The sequence below is a fragment of the Grampus griseus genome, assembly GCF_964374135.1.
Source record: "Grampus griseus genome assembly, chromosome: 1".
Lineage (NCBI taxonomy): Eukaryota > Metazoa > Chordata > Mammalia > Artiodactyla > Delphinidae > Grampus > Grampus griseus.
Window position 1 is genome coordinate 156,836,479 of NC_139017.1, and position 15,700 is coordinate 156,852,178.

Genomic DNA, 15,700 nt, shown 5'->3' on the forward strand with positions numbered 1-15,700 from the left:
TGTACAGAAAAGTGATTCAGTTATACATATATCCATTCTTTTTCAGATTCTTTTCCCATATAGATTATTACAGAGTATTGAGTAGAGTTCCCTGTGCTATACAGCAGGTCCTTGTAGATGATCTATTTCACATGTAATAGTGTGTATCTGTTAATCCCAAACTCCTAATTTATCCCCCCACCCCGAACCCTTCCCATTTGGTAACCATAAGTTTGTTTTCAAAGTCTGTGACTCTGTTTCTGTTTTGTAAATAAGCTCATTTGTATAATTTTTAAGATCCCACATGTAAGTAATATCATACAATATTTGTCTTTGACTTACTTCACTTAGTATGAAAATCTCTAAGTCCACCCATGGTGCTGCAAATGGCATTATTTCATTCTCCAGCCCTAGTCTGTAACCAAATTTAGAGACGTTTCCAGACCTGAAGAGAATACACTCATCAGCCCCAAATCCCCATGCGCTCTGTGGCTAATCAGAGTCAGGGTCTCCCCATAGGTGCTGTGCCCTGGGATTAGGCCACTTATGAGCTCTCTGTGTATATGTGTCTGTGTGTGTATATACGTGTTTGTTTGTTTTTTCCAGAAAACCCACGGGAGTCATGTTTCGATCCTGGTCCCATCAAGAATGGCACGCGAGTGGGGTCCGACCTGAAGCTGGGCTCCTCCATCACCTACTACTGCCAGGGGGGCTATGAGGTGGAGGGCTTCTCCACCCTGAGCTGCATCCTGGGGCCTGATGGGAAGCCTGTGTGGAATCATCCCCAGCCAGTGTGCACAGGTGGTGGAGCCCAGGGCTGTGGTGGGGGGAACTAGGGAATGCCAGAGGCAGAAGGGGCTGGAGGCTAGGGGAAGGGGCAGGCAGGACATGGGCCTCACAGGAGGGCTCCTTGGGTTCGCCATGAATGAGAAGGGCTGGAAATTCCCCAGGTGTACCAGTCCCCGTCAATGTGTCATGTCTCTCAGATCACATAGTGTCCTCACCCCCACTCCAATAGACGTCCTCAGCGGTGGCCCGAGACATGCCAGCAGCCCACACCATGGAGAGGGGAATTTAAAAGTGACCCTGAGATTGTTCCCAGTCCTAGGGGAAATCACTGAGAGTTCAGATGTGTAAAACTAAGACCAGCAGGGTGGGCTAACTCCAAGGGCAGCTGGGTTAGCCATGGGGTCTTGACAAAAGGGATGGGATGGAGTGCCAGAACTTCAGAAGCATGGCGGCCACCTAAGTTGAAAAGTAAAGAGGCCCCTTTGCCCAGGTGGGAGAGGCTGGCTCTGAGGTCCACCCCTTGTGGGACTGGGACCATGGCTGGGTCGCGTGAGCTGTCTGCTCCCAGCAGGCTATTCTGGGCAAACCTCTGCTCCTTAGTCGTCCAGACACTAAGTGCCCAGGTGCAGACATCAGCCGTGAGGTGGCAGACTATCTCCGGGTCCCACCTGTAGGCAGAAGAGGTTCCTAAAGTGCTCCCCAAGGCTGGGCCTCCAGGGACCAATACCAGTGTCACTAGTTAGAGGACAAGGACTGGCCGGCACCCAGGAGGGCCCTTGATAGCATCGGGGGTGGTGGGGGGTTTCAGGCCACATGCCAGGCCAGGGATGGATGTCTTTGGGCAGGGCGGGGCAGGGCAGGGCATGTCCCCAGAATTCCCCTCCTCCACATTAGTGGCTTCAGACCTCAGAGCAACCCCACCAGGGCCAGAAGGTCAGGCTGAGAGTGAGCAGAGACGGAGGGTGGACAGCTGATGAGAGGCCCATGAGGTCACCTGGCCCTCTACCTGATTTCTTTTTCAGCCCCCTGTGGGGGACAGTATGTGGGTTCAGATGGAGTGGTCTTGTCCCCTAACTACCCCCAGAACTACACCAGTGGACAGATCTGCCTGTATTTTGTCACCGTGCCCAAGGACTACGGTATGGATTTTGTGTATATTTGTTTATGTTTTCCAGCGCCTTCCAATTCCACTCCAAATTGTTTCCACTCGTATCGTGCCAATGGGCCAAGCAGTCTTCCTCAGAGGGCAGCTGCGTGCCGTTGCTCTGCAGTGGGCTGTAGAGTACACTCCTGATACACACGGGAGGAAGGGACCAGTGAGACCTGCTGGAACCAAGGGCGGGGTGGTTAGGGAGGGACCAGCCGGGACAGAGGGAAGGCAGGGTGCACCAGGGGCTCCCTAGCCCAGCCCGGGTCTGCAGAGAGGTGCTGCAGACCCAGGCCGACTGGGAACCCAGGGGAGGGTGGCGGAGGGCCAGGAAGAAGGAAAGGAGTGGGACTGAGCTGGACTTGAACGTACAGGTGAGGGAACTGGGCGCCCCATCATTCCACTGTTCCGTCTGTGAGCGGGAGCCTGGTCCAGCAGCAATTGGTAGGATGCGCAAGAAAAAAAGAGAGCAGCAGGTCAGGGCCCTGGAAAGGCAGAGAAACCTCCAGATTCCAAGAGGCCCCGGCAAAGAGAAGCCAGCCTTGTCACCTGGTTAGCAGTGGGACAGGTAAGAGCCCTGGCAGCTCTGGAGGATTCAGGAAGTTCCTGAGGGTCACAGGCTTGTTGTACCCGGGCAATCAGTGACTGGCCAGACCGCTTTCTCCCTGGATCTCCTCTTTGTAGGAAGAGGAACAACTATTTCTAAACAGAGTTGGCGTTAGTGGGGTAAAGGCCGTGTGTATATATCCTGACCATCTGAGATGGGGCAGCCTGCAGAGAACCGGCTGCCTTTTCCCCAGAGATAGGATGGACCGAGCATGGGGCAAGGCCTGAACATTCACCAAACATTTATTAAGCATCTCCTAGGGACCTCGCACTCTGCTGGGAACCAGAGCTGCAGAGATGAGAGAGACGTGTTTTCTGCCCTCTGTAAATTCCCAGCCTCATCTTTACCCACAGCTCTTGCCGTCGGGCACCACTCCCACACCAGCACCTGCACACTCGTGTGCGTGGGCACACGCTCCCCGGCACATGCATGTGGCGGGAGCTTTGGACCTGTAGGATCACAGTTAGAAAAGTACTGAAAGGTTGTCCAGTCCCACCTGCCACCCAGAGCCGAGTCCTCGATAGCTGGGCTGCATATTGTACTTAATTCCTCCGGTAATAAAGAGCTCGCGCCTTTGCAGGCCGCCAGCCCCGAGGCTGGGCAGTTTCACTGAGCTGGAACCTGTATGTGGAGAGCTGATTCTAGGAGGCGTCGTGATCTGTCCCAAGCATCTTCCCTTTCTTACTGATGCTAAGCCCAGGGATTTAGGTGCAGATTTCTGCCTCAGGTCGGAAATACTTGTCCCCAGCCTGTGTCTCAGCCTTAACACCCTCTCCTCATAGATCTTTCTTTGATCCCCTATCTGAAGTGGACTGCCTTGCCTTATCACTTTTCTCGCACTGCCTCTAAAATTTAACACTATCTGAAATTATTTTGTTTATCTATTTGCTTAAGTGTGGTTTTTTTTTCACTTTGGACTGTCTCTTCCCACTAGAATGCACACTGTGTGAAATCAGGAACCTTGCCCATCCTGTTCACCTCTGTAGGGGACAGTGTGGAAATATCCCTGCCACCACCCCTCACTCAGCGCCCATTTTCAAGGCACCAAAGCAGGCTCTCCCTCCTTCTCCTCTGCCCGTGAGTTGAGAGCTAAAAAGCTCTCACTCCACTCACTACTATACTCATCGTTGCAAATGCTTTCTTTCCGCAGGCAGTCAACTCCGTGGCCTAAGTTCCTCCCAGCCTCAACACACACACGCACATGCATGCACATCCGACTTCCTACATGCTCAAGGCTTAAGCCAAAATGAGAAGGGCTTACCCTGGTACTTGCTTTCAGATGCACCCAGCCAAATGGGAGACCAGGGCAGGCAGAATGTATCAGGGTCTGAAATGGAGCTGTGCCCCCCATGGCCCCGCAGGGTCAGTAACCCCAGCCCCTCCAGCAGTGACTGGCAGAGATGGGACAGTTGAGGAAAGACCCTGTGATAGCCATCAAAGGGCAGGGCCCTTAGGTCTTGTCTGAAAGGGGACTCCTCGAGGTCATGGTCCACCAGTTTTTCAACCCCCTCCCATGAGCTAGTTGAGTGGCCTTGGGGAACTCAACCTCTGAGCTTCAGTTTCTTTGTCTATAAGATCAGATATCTGGAAGAGTCAGGGTTGAAGAAGATGACGTGCATGGCAAGCATGGTACCCAGCACAGAGTAGGTGCTCAATACATGTCATTTTGCCTCTGTCCTTGGATTTGCCAGAGGGAACTGAGGTAGAGATGTTTGCCTCTTCCATGGACAGTCGCTCCTTCCTCAGGAGAAGGCTGCTCTTCAGCACCCTCATGCCTCTTAGATGTGTGGGATCTTGTATCCAGGGGATGCCCTCATTGGCTGGATCTTTGAAGAAAAAGTGAAGGAAAATACAGGGTCCTGAGGTCAACATGGAACACAGGGGAACTTACGGAAAGCTCTTCGGTTTCCTAGAGTAGCTACTGCCACTGCAACTTGAGAAAGGACTAGGGTTAGCCTGGCTGCTCGTGCAGTCCGCAATGTCATCTTGACCTGTGTGGAGAATGCCAGCCCGACCCTTCCCAGGTCCCTGCATCCCTGTGCCCAGTGTCTAATCAGCCAGTGGAAAGGCTCAGCAATCAGTTAGCCGCATGAACCGACAACCTCCTCTGAGGTCGCCCTGCTCCTCCAGCTGTCCAGGGCTCCCCCCCAGCACGGCCGCCCAGCCTTGCCCCTGAGCTCTCTGCACCGTGTCTCCTCCGCAGTGGTGTTTGGACAGTTTGCCTTCTTCTACACGGCCCTCAACGACGTGGTGGAGGTGCATGACGGCCACAACCCGCACTCTCAGCTCCTCGGCTCCCTCTCGGGCTCCCACACAGGTACCCAGGGCTGGGCCAGCACGGTGAGGGTGGTGGGCGGGGCGTCGAGGGGAAGGAGGAGGGAGGCCCTGTGAGCAGGGCGTGGCCACGGGTGGAGCCACACCTTTGTGTTTGTCGTACGCTGCTGCTGTCAGCTGATGACACCACATAGAAGGAAGCTTCAGAGGCTACCCTCACCCCAAGCTGTGTCTACACCCCCCCCCAGTGGTATAGCATTCCCCTGTGGGTTGATATTGAGACCCAACCTGTTTTTCTAATGATAAACATGTTGCACTTTCATTGTAGAAAACTTAGCGGCAAGACAAATTAATTGTATAGAGAATTAAAATAAAAACCACCCCGAAAGAACCACTGAAAAGGTGGAATGTATTTCCTTCCAGTCTTTATATCTACTTGGACTTAATCTTTTACATTTTTTATTGAACGCAACAATATACATATTTTTATTAAAATGTTCATTGTGAGCATTTCTTTTTTATTTTCCTCTGTAATAGGATTTTTAAATGCTGCATAAAAGTCTATCATATAGTTATTTAAAATTTATGTAATGAATTCTCTATTATTGAACATTTAGATTGTTTTCTTATTTTTCACTCTCATGAATAGTAATTCAATATAGTATACATATATCTTTGTATACATCTCTATTACCTTAGAATATCTAGAAGTAGAATTGCTAAGTTAAAGGAAATGTGTGATCTTTAAGGCTTTTTATAATGATTGTCAAATATCGCTCCAGAAAGTTCTTACCATTTTGTTCACCAACAAATAAGAGGACATGTTTTTGCAGCTCAATAACAAAAGAACAAACAACCCAATCCAAAAATGGGCAGAAGACCTAAACAGACATTTCTCCAAAGTAGACATACAGATTGCCAGCAAACACATGAAAAGATGCTCAACATCACTAATCATTAGAGAAATGCAAATCAAAACCACAATGAGGTATCACCTCACACCAGTCAGAATGGCCATTATCAAAAAATCTAGAAACAATAAATGCTGGAGAGGGTGTGGAGAAAAGGGAACCCTCTTGCACTGTTGGTGGGAATGTAAATTGATACAGCCACTATGGAGAACAGTTTGGAGGTTCCTTAAAAAACTAAAAATAAAACTACCATATGACCCAGCAATCCCACTACTGGGCATGTACCCTAAGAAAACCATAATTCAAAAAGATACATGTACCGCAGTATTCATTGCAGCACTATTTACCATAGCCAGGACATGGAAGCAACCTAAATGTCCATTGACAGATGAATGGATAAAGAAGATGTGGCACATATATACAATGGAATATTACTTGGCCATAAAAAGGAATGAAACTGAGTTACTTGTAATGAGGTGGATGGACCTAGAGTCTGTCATACACGGTGAAGTAAGTCAGAAAGAGAAAAACAAGTACCTTATGCTAACGCACATATATGGAATCTAAAAAACCCATACTGATGAACCTAGCGGGAGGGCAGGAATAAAGACACAGACACAGAGAACAGACTTGAGGACACAGTAGGGGAAGGGGAAGCTGGGACAAAGTGAGAGAGTGCCACTGACATATATACACTACCAAATGTAAAATGGATGTCTAGTGGGAAGCTGCTGTATAGCACAGGGAGATCAGCTCCATGCTTTGTGACCACCTAGAGGGGTGAGATAGGGAGGGTGGGAGGGAGGCTCAAGAGGGAGGGGATATGGGGGTATATGTATACATATAGCTGATTCACTTTGTTGTACAGCAGAAACTAACACAATATTGTAAAGCAGTTATACTCCAATAAAGATATTTTTTAAAAAGAAAGAGGGCATGTTTTATTCTCCCAAAAACTAGGTAATTTAGAAAACAAAAACATCATCAGTTTGAAAAGTGAAAACAGTATCTCATTTTTTAATTTGCCTTTTTTTATTACAACTTAGGTTAACCTTGTATAATGTAATTATTGGCCCATGAATTTTTTATTTGTGAATTTACTTGTAAATTATTTTTGTATGTATTTAGTAGAGCTCCATATTATTAGAAGCTACATATATTACATGCCATAAAAACCTCTTATCTATAGTATATGCTATGAAAAACCTTCCCCTATAGTTTGTCATTTGCCATTTAATTTTCTTCAGGTCATGTTTTAATGTCAGAAAATCTAAGTTTCCCATGATATTAAATCTATCAATGTTTTCTGCTATAGTTTTCTCCTCTACTTTTCTGCTGACTAAATAAATACTCCTCTGGGTTTTCCTTTACTTCTTTTTTAGTTTCATTTTTTCTTTTAATACCTTTGGAATTTATTTTGATTTATTATTTGAACTAGGGAACACCTAACCAACATCTTGCAAATTTAGTTAATCAGTTGTTCTAATGAAATTTTCAAATTGCCAGATTCACATATATTAAGTTTTTATAAAGTTAAAGGTATGTTTCTAGACTCCTCTGTTTATTCTTGTATCAGTATCAAAAAGCTTTAACTAGTGTAACATTATAATAATGTTTAACACTATAATAATTTTAAATATATGGTTCTGTAAGTCCCCATTGCCATTCTTTTTTTTTTTTTTTTTTTTTTTTTTTTTTTTTGCGGTACACGGGCCTCTCACTGTTGTTGGCTCTCCCGCCGCAGAGCACAGGCTCCGGACACACAGGCTCAGCGGCCATGGCTCACGGGCCCAGCCTCTCCGCGGCATGTGGGATCTTCCCGGACTGGGGCACGAACCCGTGTCCCCTGCATCAGCAGGCAGACTCTCAACCACTGTGCCACCAGGGAAGCCCCCCATTGTCATTCTTGATTTTGAATTTTTTATTGATTATTCTTGCTTAATTTTGCTTCCAAATAACTTTTAGAAATATTATATCAAGTTAAAAAAAATTGCATTGGAATCTTCATTGGAATTCCATTAAACTTATAGATTAATTGGGGGAGAACTCACATGTTTATAATAGTAACTCTATTTCCCATTAGGAATATGGTATGTCTCTCTATTATCTTTTGAAAGAAACAAACAAAAAACACCTTTGGAAAGGTGCTATAATTTTCATTTAGGCAGTATCCATTTTCTGTTAACTTTATTTCTAGATACTTTGTGGAATTTTTGTTGCTGCTACTGTAAATGAGTCTGCCCCCGGCATCACCTGCCAGCCCCACCATTATATTTTCTAAGTGGTCTTTGCTAGTATATTAGAAGACTGATATTTGGGATATATTCATCTTGTAAAGTCATTGAATCCTCCATAATAATGCTAACACTGCCAACTGATTCTCCTGGGTCCTCTAGGCAAGAAGCAATATCATCTGAAAATAAATTTGTCTCATTATTTTATCTCTTTTCAGTAGTTTTTCTTTTACTTTCTTCCATGGTTATTGGTCTAGTCAGGTATATTACCTTAACATCAATGTTAATATTTTATGTCAGTAAAAAAATCTATTTTGTGATTCTTTTAAATGTAACACCATCGCTTACATAATATCCTATGATGATGTTTAATTTCTTTTGTATTAGTGGTTATACACATGAAGAACAAAATAATCTGAAGAAAAATAGGAGAGATGTCATGAAACAAAAGCAGAGGTTAATTAATTAGAAAATAATAACAAGCTCCACAGACTGAATGGTATATTCATAGTTGCCCTTCTCAGCTGGACCAGAGGTTTTATATTGTTTAGTTTGTTTCATTGTGTTGGCTTCATTCTGTTTTATATTCAACTTATCAATTCTTCTGTAGACTTTGTTATTGTTTTATAAGTAACTGAACGCCGCTTTTGTTTCATAACGTCTCCGCTTTTTTTCAGATTATTTTATTCTTCTTGTTGTAACTTTTTGAATTGAGAGTTTTGTTTATTATCTCTGTGTAATAAAGAAGCATGTTTACAGCATATATATATTCACCTCTAAGCATAGTTTTGGCTTCATGCCATAAATTTTGATATGTACTATTTTCATCATCACTTTCTAAATAATCCATGATCATGATTTACTCTTTCTGCCCAAGAGTTGTTTAAGGATGTCTCTTCTTTTTCCCCAAGAACCTGGATTTTGTTCCCGTTACATTTAAACATTTGTGTTAATCTCTATTTTTATTGCCAGGTAGTTAGAGAATGCGGCCTGTACCATTTCTACTTTGGGGATTCAATGAGGTCCTCTCAGTAGCCAAGGACATTTTTTTAAATTCCTTAATTATCTGAGAAGAATGTGTGTTCTCTGTTGCGTAGAGAGTCCACGTAGAGAGAAGGGGTGAGCTCAGGCCCTGTGGTCACACTGCCTGGTCTCTAATCTCAACTCTCCAACTTGCATGCTAGGTGCTTGCCGTCACAATCCTTGGCCACTCCGAGCTTCAGTTTCCTCATGTGCAAAGTGCAAAAAGTAAAACTTCTACCTCCTAGATTTACTGTTAGGATTCAGTAAGCTTTGTAATAGCCATTAGATAAGGCTTACTCTTTTTTTTTTTTTTTTTTTTTTTGTGGTATGCGGGCCTCTCACTGTTGTGGCCTCTCCCGTTGCGGAGCACAGGCTCCGGACGCGCAGGCTCAGCGGCCATGGCTCACGGGCCTAGCCGCTCCGCGGCACGTGGGATCTTCCCAGACCGGGACACGAACCCGTGTCCCCTGCATCGGCAGGCGGACTCTCAACCACTGTGCCACCAGGGAAGTCCAAGGCTTACTCATTTTTATTATTCAAACCCATTATATCAGTGGTTCTCAATGAAATGGAACACCCCACAAATACACACTCATCCAAGAGTGTAAATCAGGATTTTGGAGGGTAAGGTGCTTTTTCAAAATCTCTTGATAGATAGATAGATATAAGTATATCCATAGATATAGAAGTATAAGCATAGGTACAGGTAGAGAGATAGGTATACACTTAGGACCTGTAGATATACATATGGATATAGGTATAGGGATAGATAGAAATGTAAATGACCAATAGAAATAGAAACAAATAGGGATAGAGATAGATGACTGATAGGTGGATGGATGGATGGATAGATAGATGGATAGATAGATAAATGGATAGAGAAATAGAAGTATAGGACCTATATACATTAATATCAATATCCTCAGATCATCTCTTATTCCTCATATAGAGAAACACTGATGATGAGCCTTTGGTGCTGATGGGAGTGAACTGTGTCCCTGTCCCTGAGGCTGGGCTGGGGGAGAAAAAGAAAAGCTTGAAGACCACAACTCAACAGTCTTCATTTTGTTTTTCTATTTATGTATCAGTGAGAATGTTGTGTGAAAGTGTCTGCCAGCACAATTGTGATATTTTGTTGTCTCCCTGTGCTTCTAACAATTTTGTATCTGTGTTTGCCTGATTTATCTTTTCTCATTTTCTTTGAGAGTCTTTCTTTTAAGAGGAAGTTTACTTATAAGTGAAACATGTGGCCTGCTATCTGTCACCTTGTTTTGTTCGTTCTGGGGTTTTGTTTGTTTTGTTTTGCTTTTGCTTCTTCACGTTTCCATTCATACCTGACCCATCTCTAATTTCCAAGCTTTGCTGATACATTTGGACTTTATCAATGTTATTAGTAATTATTTTATAATTATGGACTTCTTCCCCAAGAACAAGTTTTTCCATTTGCATTTAGTTTTGTTCCCTCTTTAACAATAATTAATTGGGTTTAACTATATTTTCCTAGTTTTCTTTATCCCTGATGGTTTTTGATTTCCCTACTTTGGTTCGTTTTTTAAAAGTAGGGCTCCTCACTGCAGTCCTTTCTGTCACCTTGCATGTATGAGAATGCCTTTCCTTTGATGTATCCTATAAATGACAACCTGATTATAAATCAGATTATGGGCGACAAACATTTCAAAGCTGCAGTGGTTACTTTATTCCAATAGTTAATATTATAGATGAGTTGAAATTCAACCTGATTCTTTGTCCTTGTAGGCAACCCACGCTTTTCTCTTTTAAAAACCGTTCACATTTTTGTCTTTATTTTTAAAATGGAAAAGCCCACGAGGATTGTTGTGGTGGAAATCTCTTTTCATTAATTAGATCCGGCACTTTGTGAACAATCTCATTCAAAAACCTCAAGCCTTTCTCAAGCTTCGAAAGTTGTCTTCCTTCTTAAATTATTTTTTCTCGTTCAATTTCTCGTCTTCTCTCTCTAGAATTCTTGATATATGCATATTGGATTTTTTTTCTGCCTGTCTTCCATGTCGCTTGTCGTTTCTCTCATTAGTTTAATCTCTTTATCCTTTTTCTGTGGATTCTGGAAGAATTTCCCAAATTTAATCTCCACTTTGCTGTTCAATTTCTGCAGAATCCAGCTCCATGTGCTAGAGTTTCTCATCTCTTTGTAGCTTTTATTGATCTCAGATCTGTTCTTTGACACATCTTCCTCTAATTTCAGAGACGCAATGCTAAATTTAATCCTGTGACAACTGCTATTAAAAATCTTCTGAGATTTTTACCTGTTCTTTGTTGTAGTTCACATAAAGATACTTGCTTTGACTTCTGAGAGGTCTCCTACCTTAAAACTTTGGAATCTTTTCTTACGTCCAGTGATTTTACTGTGTGTTTATTCCTGGAGAGGGAGAGCTGCATACGTCCAGCACTGGAAGCTGAAATGGGTCCTGTGAGAGATTACGGGGGGTCCTACTCCACATGTATCCGGCCAGATGATGGAAAAATGGAAAAGTTGAGTTTGTTCTGCTCACATTTATTGAGAGGAGGAACTAGAGATGGTGGTGAAAATCAAGAAAAGCTTTTCTTCATGAGTTTCTTTTTGCTTTGGCAGCCAGAATTTAGCTGGGCAGTGACTCCTAGGCTCAGCCACCTGGGATCTATGTAAATCTAAGTGTGTTGTGAAAAAGGCTCTCTAATCCCCATGACCAGTAGCATCACATGGGCTTTTTGGAAGTACTGGTGGACCCCAGATGTGCCTCCCAATGGCTCCTTGGGTGGTTCCAACCCCAAGCCTCCCTGAAGTGATGTAGCCTGGCTTTCTGTAACACCTACTTTCCTTCTGACGGTGGGGTCAGCAGACATTCCCAGGGGTCCCTAAGGCTATGGAGGGGCAGCACGCAGAGTGGTCATGCCACTGCCCATCACCCCACATTCTCCCTCAGCTTCCACAGGAAGGCGATGGTGAGCAGGACTCCACCTCACGGCTGCAGGTCTGTCTGCACCACATCAAACAGAAGATATATCTTTATCTTCTGATATAGAAGCTATTGGGCTTCCTTAGCTTCCTGTGTCTGTGCGGACTTTCCCCACTTTATTGTGTTATTGGTTGGGTGACAATACACCCTGCTTTGCCTGGGATAGTCCCAGCTTTCACTTGGTTGTCCCAGCATAATTATTAATAGCATGCCCTTTGACTCTCGGAAGTGTCCTAGTATGAGCAATACATTATATGATCACTCTGGTTGTCAATCATTTCACAGGGCATCTGGGAAAAGCCAGTTACTCTCCAGTGATTACATCACCCTCCTTTCCAGAGCTTGGTGCCTTTTTTGTTTGTTTGTTTTTATCAGATTGATATCAGTTTTCCAAGTAAACCACCAGTCAGTTTGGTAACGGCCATTCTCCCCCATCCATGTGGGTCAACGCATCTTCAGAAACTTTCTCCTTTCCAAGCAGGTCATTTGATCTGAACCTATCTTTCTTGATCTATAAACTGCAGGTACTGAATGCCAACCTCACACTGACATGGGTCAACATTAAGACCACGGATGTGAAAGCGTTCTGTAAACTTTAAACTGTAACTTGCAGTAAAAATATGAGGTTTCATTTTAGGAAGACCTGGGAGGTGGAAGAGGCTGCTGTGTGGAGTATGGGCAGCCCCTCCATCCTGGCCAGGATTTTACCCGCCAGGCCCGACTGCTGGACTCACAGTCTTCCTCTCCTCCTTGCCCCTTATCTCTGCAGGAGAATCGCTGCCCTTGGCCACCTCCAATCAAGTCCTCATTAAGTTCAGTGCCAAAGGCCAAGTTCCAGCCAGAGGCTTCCACTTTGTCTACCAAGGTATGCAGGACGTGGACGTGGGAGGTGTGAAGGCAGTCTCAGTTCTTCAGAGAAAACAGGGACCTTTGACCCCCTAGTCTGAGCCTCATTCTTAGGCTGTTTGGGGGCAGTTACGGGTTTGTGGGGCAGTTCCCTGAAATTCAGTTGAATTTTATACATTCATGTACCCAACAGACAATTCTTACCAAACTCCATGCTGGATAAGGGAAGAAATCATAGAAGGGAAGCTAATTTGCACACACACCCCCACTGCCCATTGTCCGGCACAGTCCTGATGGCATTGGGAAGACCAGCCCAGGCCTCTTACCTGGTTTTGTCTGCAAGACCCAGTAAAGGTGCGGGGAAAACACAGGCTTTGGAGTGAGTTGGACATGGATTTGGGTCCCAGCTCTGTCACTTTCTAACTGGGCACCAGCTCCTCCTCCTCTTGGAGCCGCGGTTTGTTCACCTGTAAAATGAGGGTGATCATATTACCTCACTGATGGCGTTAAAAGAGTTCACAGAGTAGCTGGCATGAAGCAGCTAATCAGTGTCCGTTCCCTTCCTTACGAGCCCGGAAAGGCCAAGTCTTGGAGCGCCCTGGCCTCCACCTGGAGGCCCCAGCCTCCCTCTGTCCAGCAGAACGTCCACTCTTCTAGGGCTCAGGCTCCAAAAATGGTCCTGTTCATTCCACCGCCCAGGATGAGCTGTATTGCCTTGTGCAGGGGTAATCCTGCCCCTGGGACACCCTCCCTGGGGCCTGGGTTCAAAGGTCCTATTAGCCCCTGTAGGTAGGAGGAAGGGAGATTCAGGTCATGAGAGCAGGGCCCTGGGCAGGGTCTTCAGGCACATGGGGTGAAGAGGGCAAAGCAGGGTCAGGGGAGAAGGAAGGGCCATTCTCCCTGTTAGGGGACACGGGACCCTACTGGGCACGGGCCTTCATTGGGAAGGCGGAGAGCACAACTGGGCCTAAAGTCTGGGCCCAGGGGCCTCACAGTGCCTCCCATGGTTTCCAGAAGCTGTGCTACAACATTGTGTGTCTAGCTATGTTTCAGTGAGGTGGGCCTCATCCTAGAAAGCCTCCTACCCTTGCTCTGAGGGAAAGCGCCCAGAGCCTGTCAAGGTCCCCACCCAGTTCCAGCCCCCCGGTGTGCCCATCCCCGGACCAGTTTCTAGAGGGGTGCGGCCTGCCCCTCAGCGCCCTTGTCCCCTGCAGCGGTGCCCCGGACCAGCGCCACGCAGTGCAGCTCGGTGCCGGAACCCCGCTATGGCAGGAGGCTGGGCAGTGACTTCTCGGTGGGCGCCACCGTCCGCTTCGAATGCAACTCCGGCTACGCCCTGCAGGGCTCCCCAGAAATCGAGTGCCTCCCTGTTCCCGGGGCCTTGGCCCAGTGGAATGTCTCAGCCCCAACGTGTGTGGGTGAGTCCTAGACAACCAGGACTTGGGGGCGAGGGTGGCCAGCCAACACACAGCAAGACACACAGCAGCCCCGCCGGCCAGAGTGACTTCAGAGGGGGACCCCTTCCAGCCAAGCCCTCGTCCTGTGGGTCGGCGTGAAGACAGCGAGGAGGAGCAGTGGGGGCTGCTGGGGGAGGGACATGGGGGCGGGGGAGCGGGAACCAGGTCCCTCAGGAGGGTCGTATGGGGAGGAGCCACAGGAGGGGGCGGGGCTGGGGCCCAGCATGGGGAAGCCAGCCGGGGGTGGAGTCACAGCGAGGCCGGGGGCCCTGGGAGGGGTCTGCCGGGGAGGCTCCCCTGGGGACCCACAGAGACCAGAGCGGCCTCCTTCCCAGTGCCCTGTGGCGGCAACCTCACGGAGCGCAGGGGCACCATCCTGTCCCCCGGCTTCCCCGAGCCGTACCTCAACAGCCTCAACTGCGTGTGGAAGATCATGGTCCCCGAAGGCGCTGGCATCCAGGTGAGGGCCAAGGGGGTGCCGGGGGCAGACGCAGCAGCCTGTCCCTGCCCCTCAGGCCAGGTGTGCGGGGGAGGCCCACAAACAGAAAAACACAACAGGTCCCAGCTCAGGAAGGACAAGGGGTGGGTGCTGGCTCGGCCATCAGGGAAGCCAGAAGAAGGAGGTGGGCCCGGAGCTGGAGTGTGAAGGCTGGGGAGGAATCGTAGATGTTTCTCAAAGGGCTTGAAGGGTTCTGTTCTTCAGAGTGTGGGGGGATGGAAGAGGAGGCATTGCAGGTGAGGGGAAGGGGGCAAGCCGGCAAGCACAGATGAAGCAGGGACAGCACCCGGCGCACACCTGGGGGGTCGCACCTGCAGCCTGAGGCTGCAGTGGAATCGGGACCATACTGGTGCCCGGGGGTGACAGCCAGTTGGAGGAGGCCCAGGACAGCTGCAGCGGCCGGGAGGAGGGCCCGGGGCGGGCAAGGCCAACAGAGGGGAGCCGCAGGGACTCAAGGTGGACAGGTCCAGCCAGGCGCGGGTTACTGGCTCACAGCAGACATCCTGTCTGGTGCAGTCGAGACAGGAAAGCGAGGAAACCCAAGGAGTGTTGGAGAAGTGAGGGGGAGGCCAGCTGGACCGAAGTAGCCTGGACTTTCCTTTCCCCGTTCTCTACCTGACAGAGTACCCCGCTGCCCTGCAAGCATCTCGTACCTCTCTCCGCCACTGGACGATGAGCTGCTGGCGGACAGGGGCTGCATCTTACTTTTATCAGAGTTCCTAGCCCAGTGTCGGGTCCAGACTAGGTGCTCCTCCCTTCACGTAGATGGGAAGGGAGGAGAAGAGGGAGGGCTGCCTAACCCATGGTTCAATCCCCCTGCCTTTCCAGATTCAAGTCGTCAGTTTTGTCACAGAGCAGAACTGGGACTCCCTGGAAGTGTTTGATGGTGCAGACAACACTGTAACCATGCTGGGGAGTTTCTCAGGTGAGGTGGGGCTTCTAGGGACCTGGACTCTGAGGGC

The 15,700-nt window shown here is 47.4% G+C and overlaps 1 protein-coding gene across 1 annotated transcript in view; it reads left to right on the plus strand.

Moving 5' to 3' along the window:
• The window catches only part of CSMD2 (CUB and Sushi multiple domains 2), a gene marked incomplete at both ends in the record, with an annotated part of 666,759 nt that overhangs the window by 531,151 nt on the left and 119,908 nt on the right, over positions 1–15,700 (plus strand). The window contains 7 exon segments of the mRNA XM_082658204.1: positions 586–780; positions 1,791–1,907; positions 4,726–4,839; positions 12,706–12,801; positions 13,997–14,200; positions 14,575–14,699; positions 15,567–15,663. Of these exon segments, the coding sequence (XP_082514330.1) occupies positions 586–780; positions 1,791–1,907; positions 4,726–4,839; positions 12,706–12,801; positions 13,997–14,200; positions 14,575–14,699; positions 15,567–15,663 (948 nt within the window).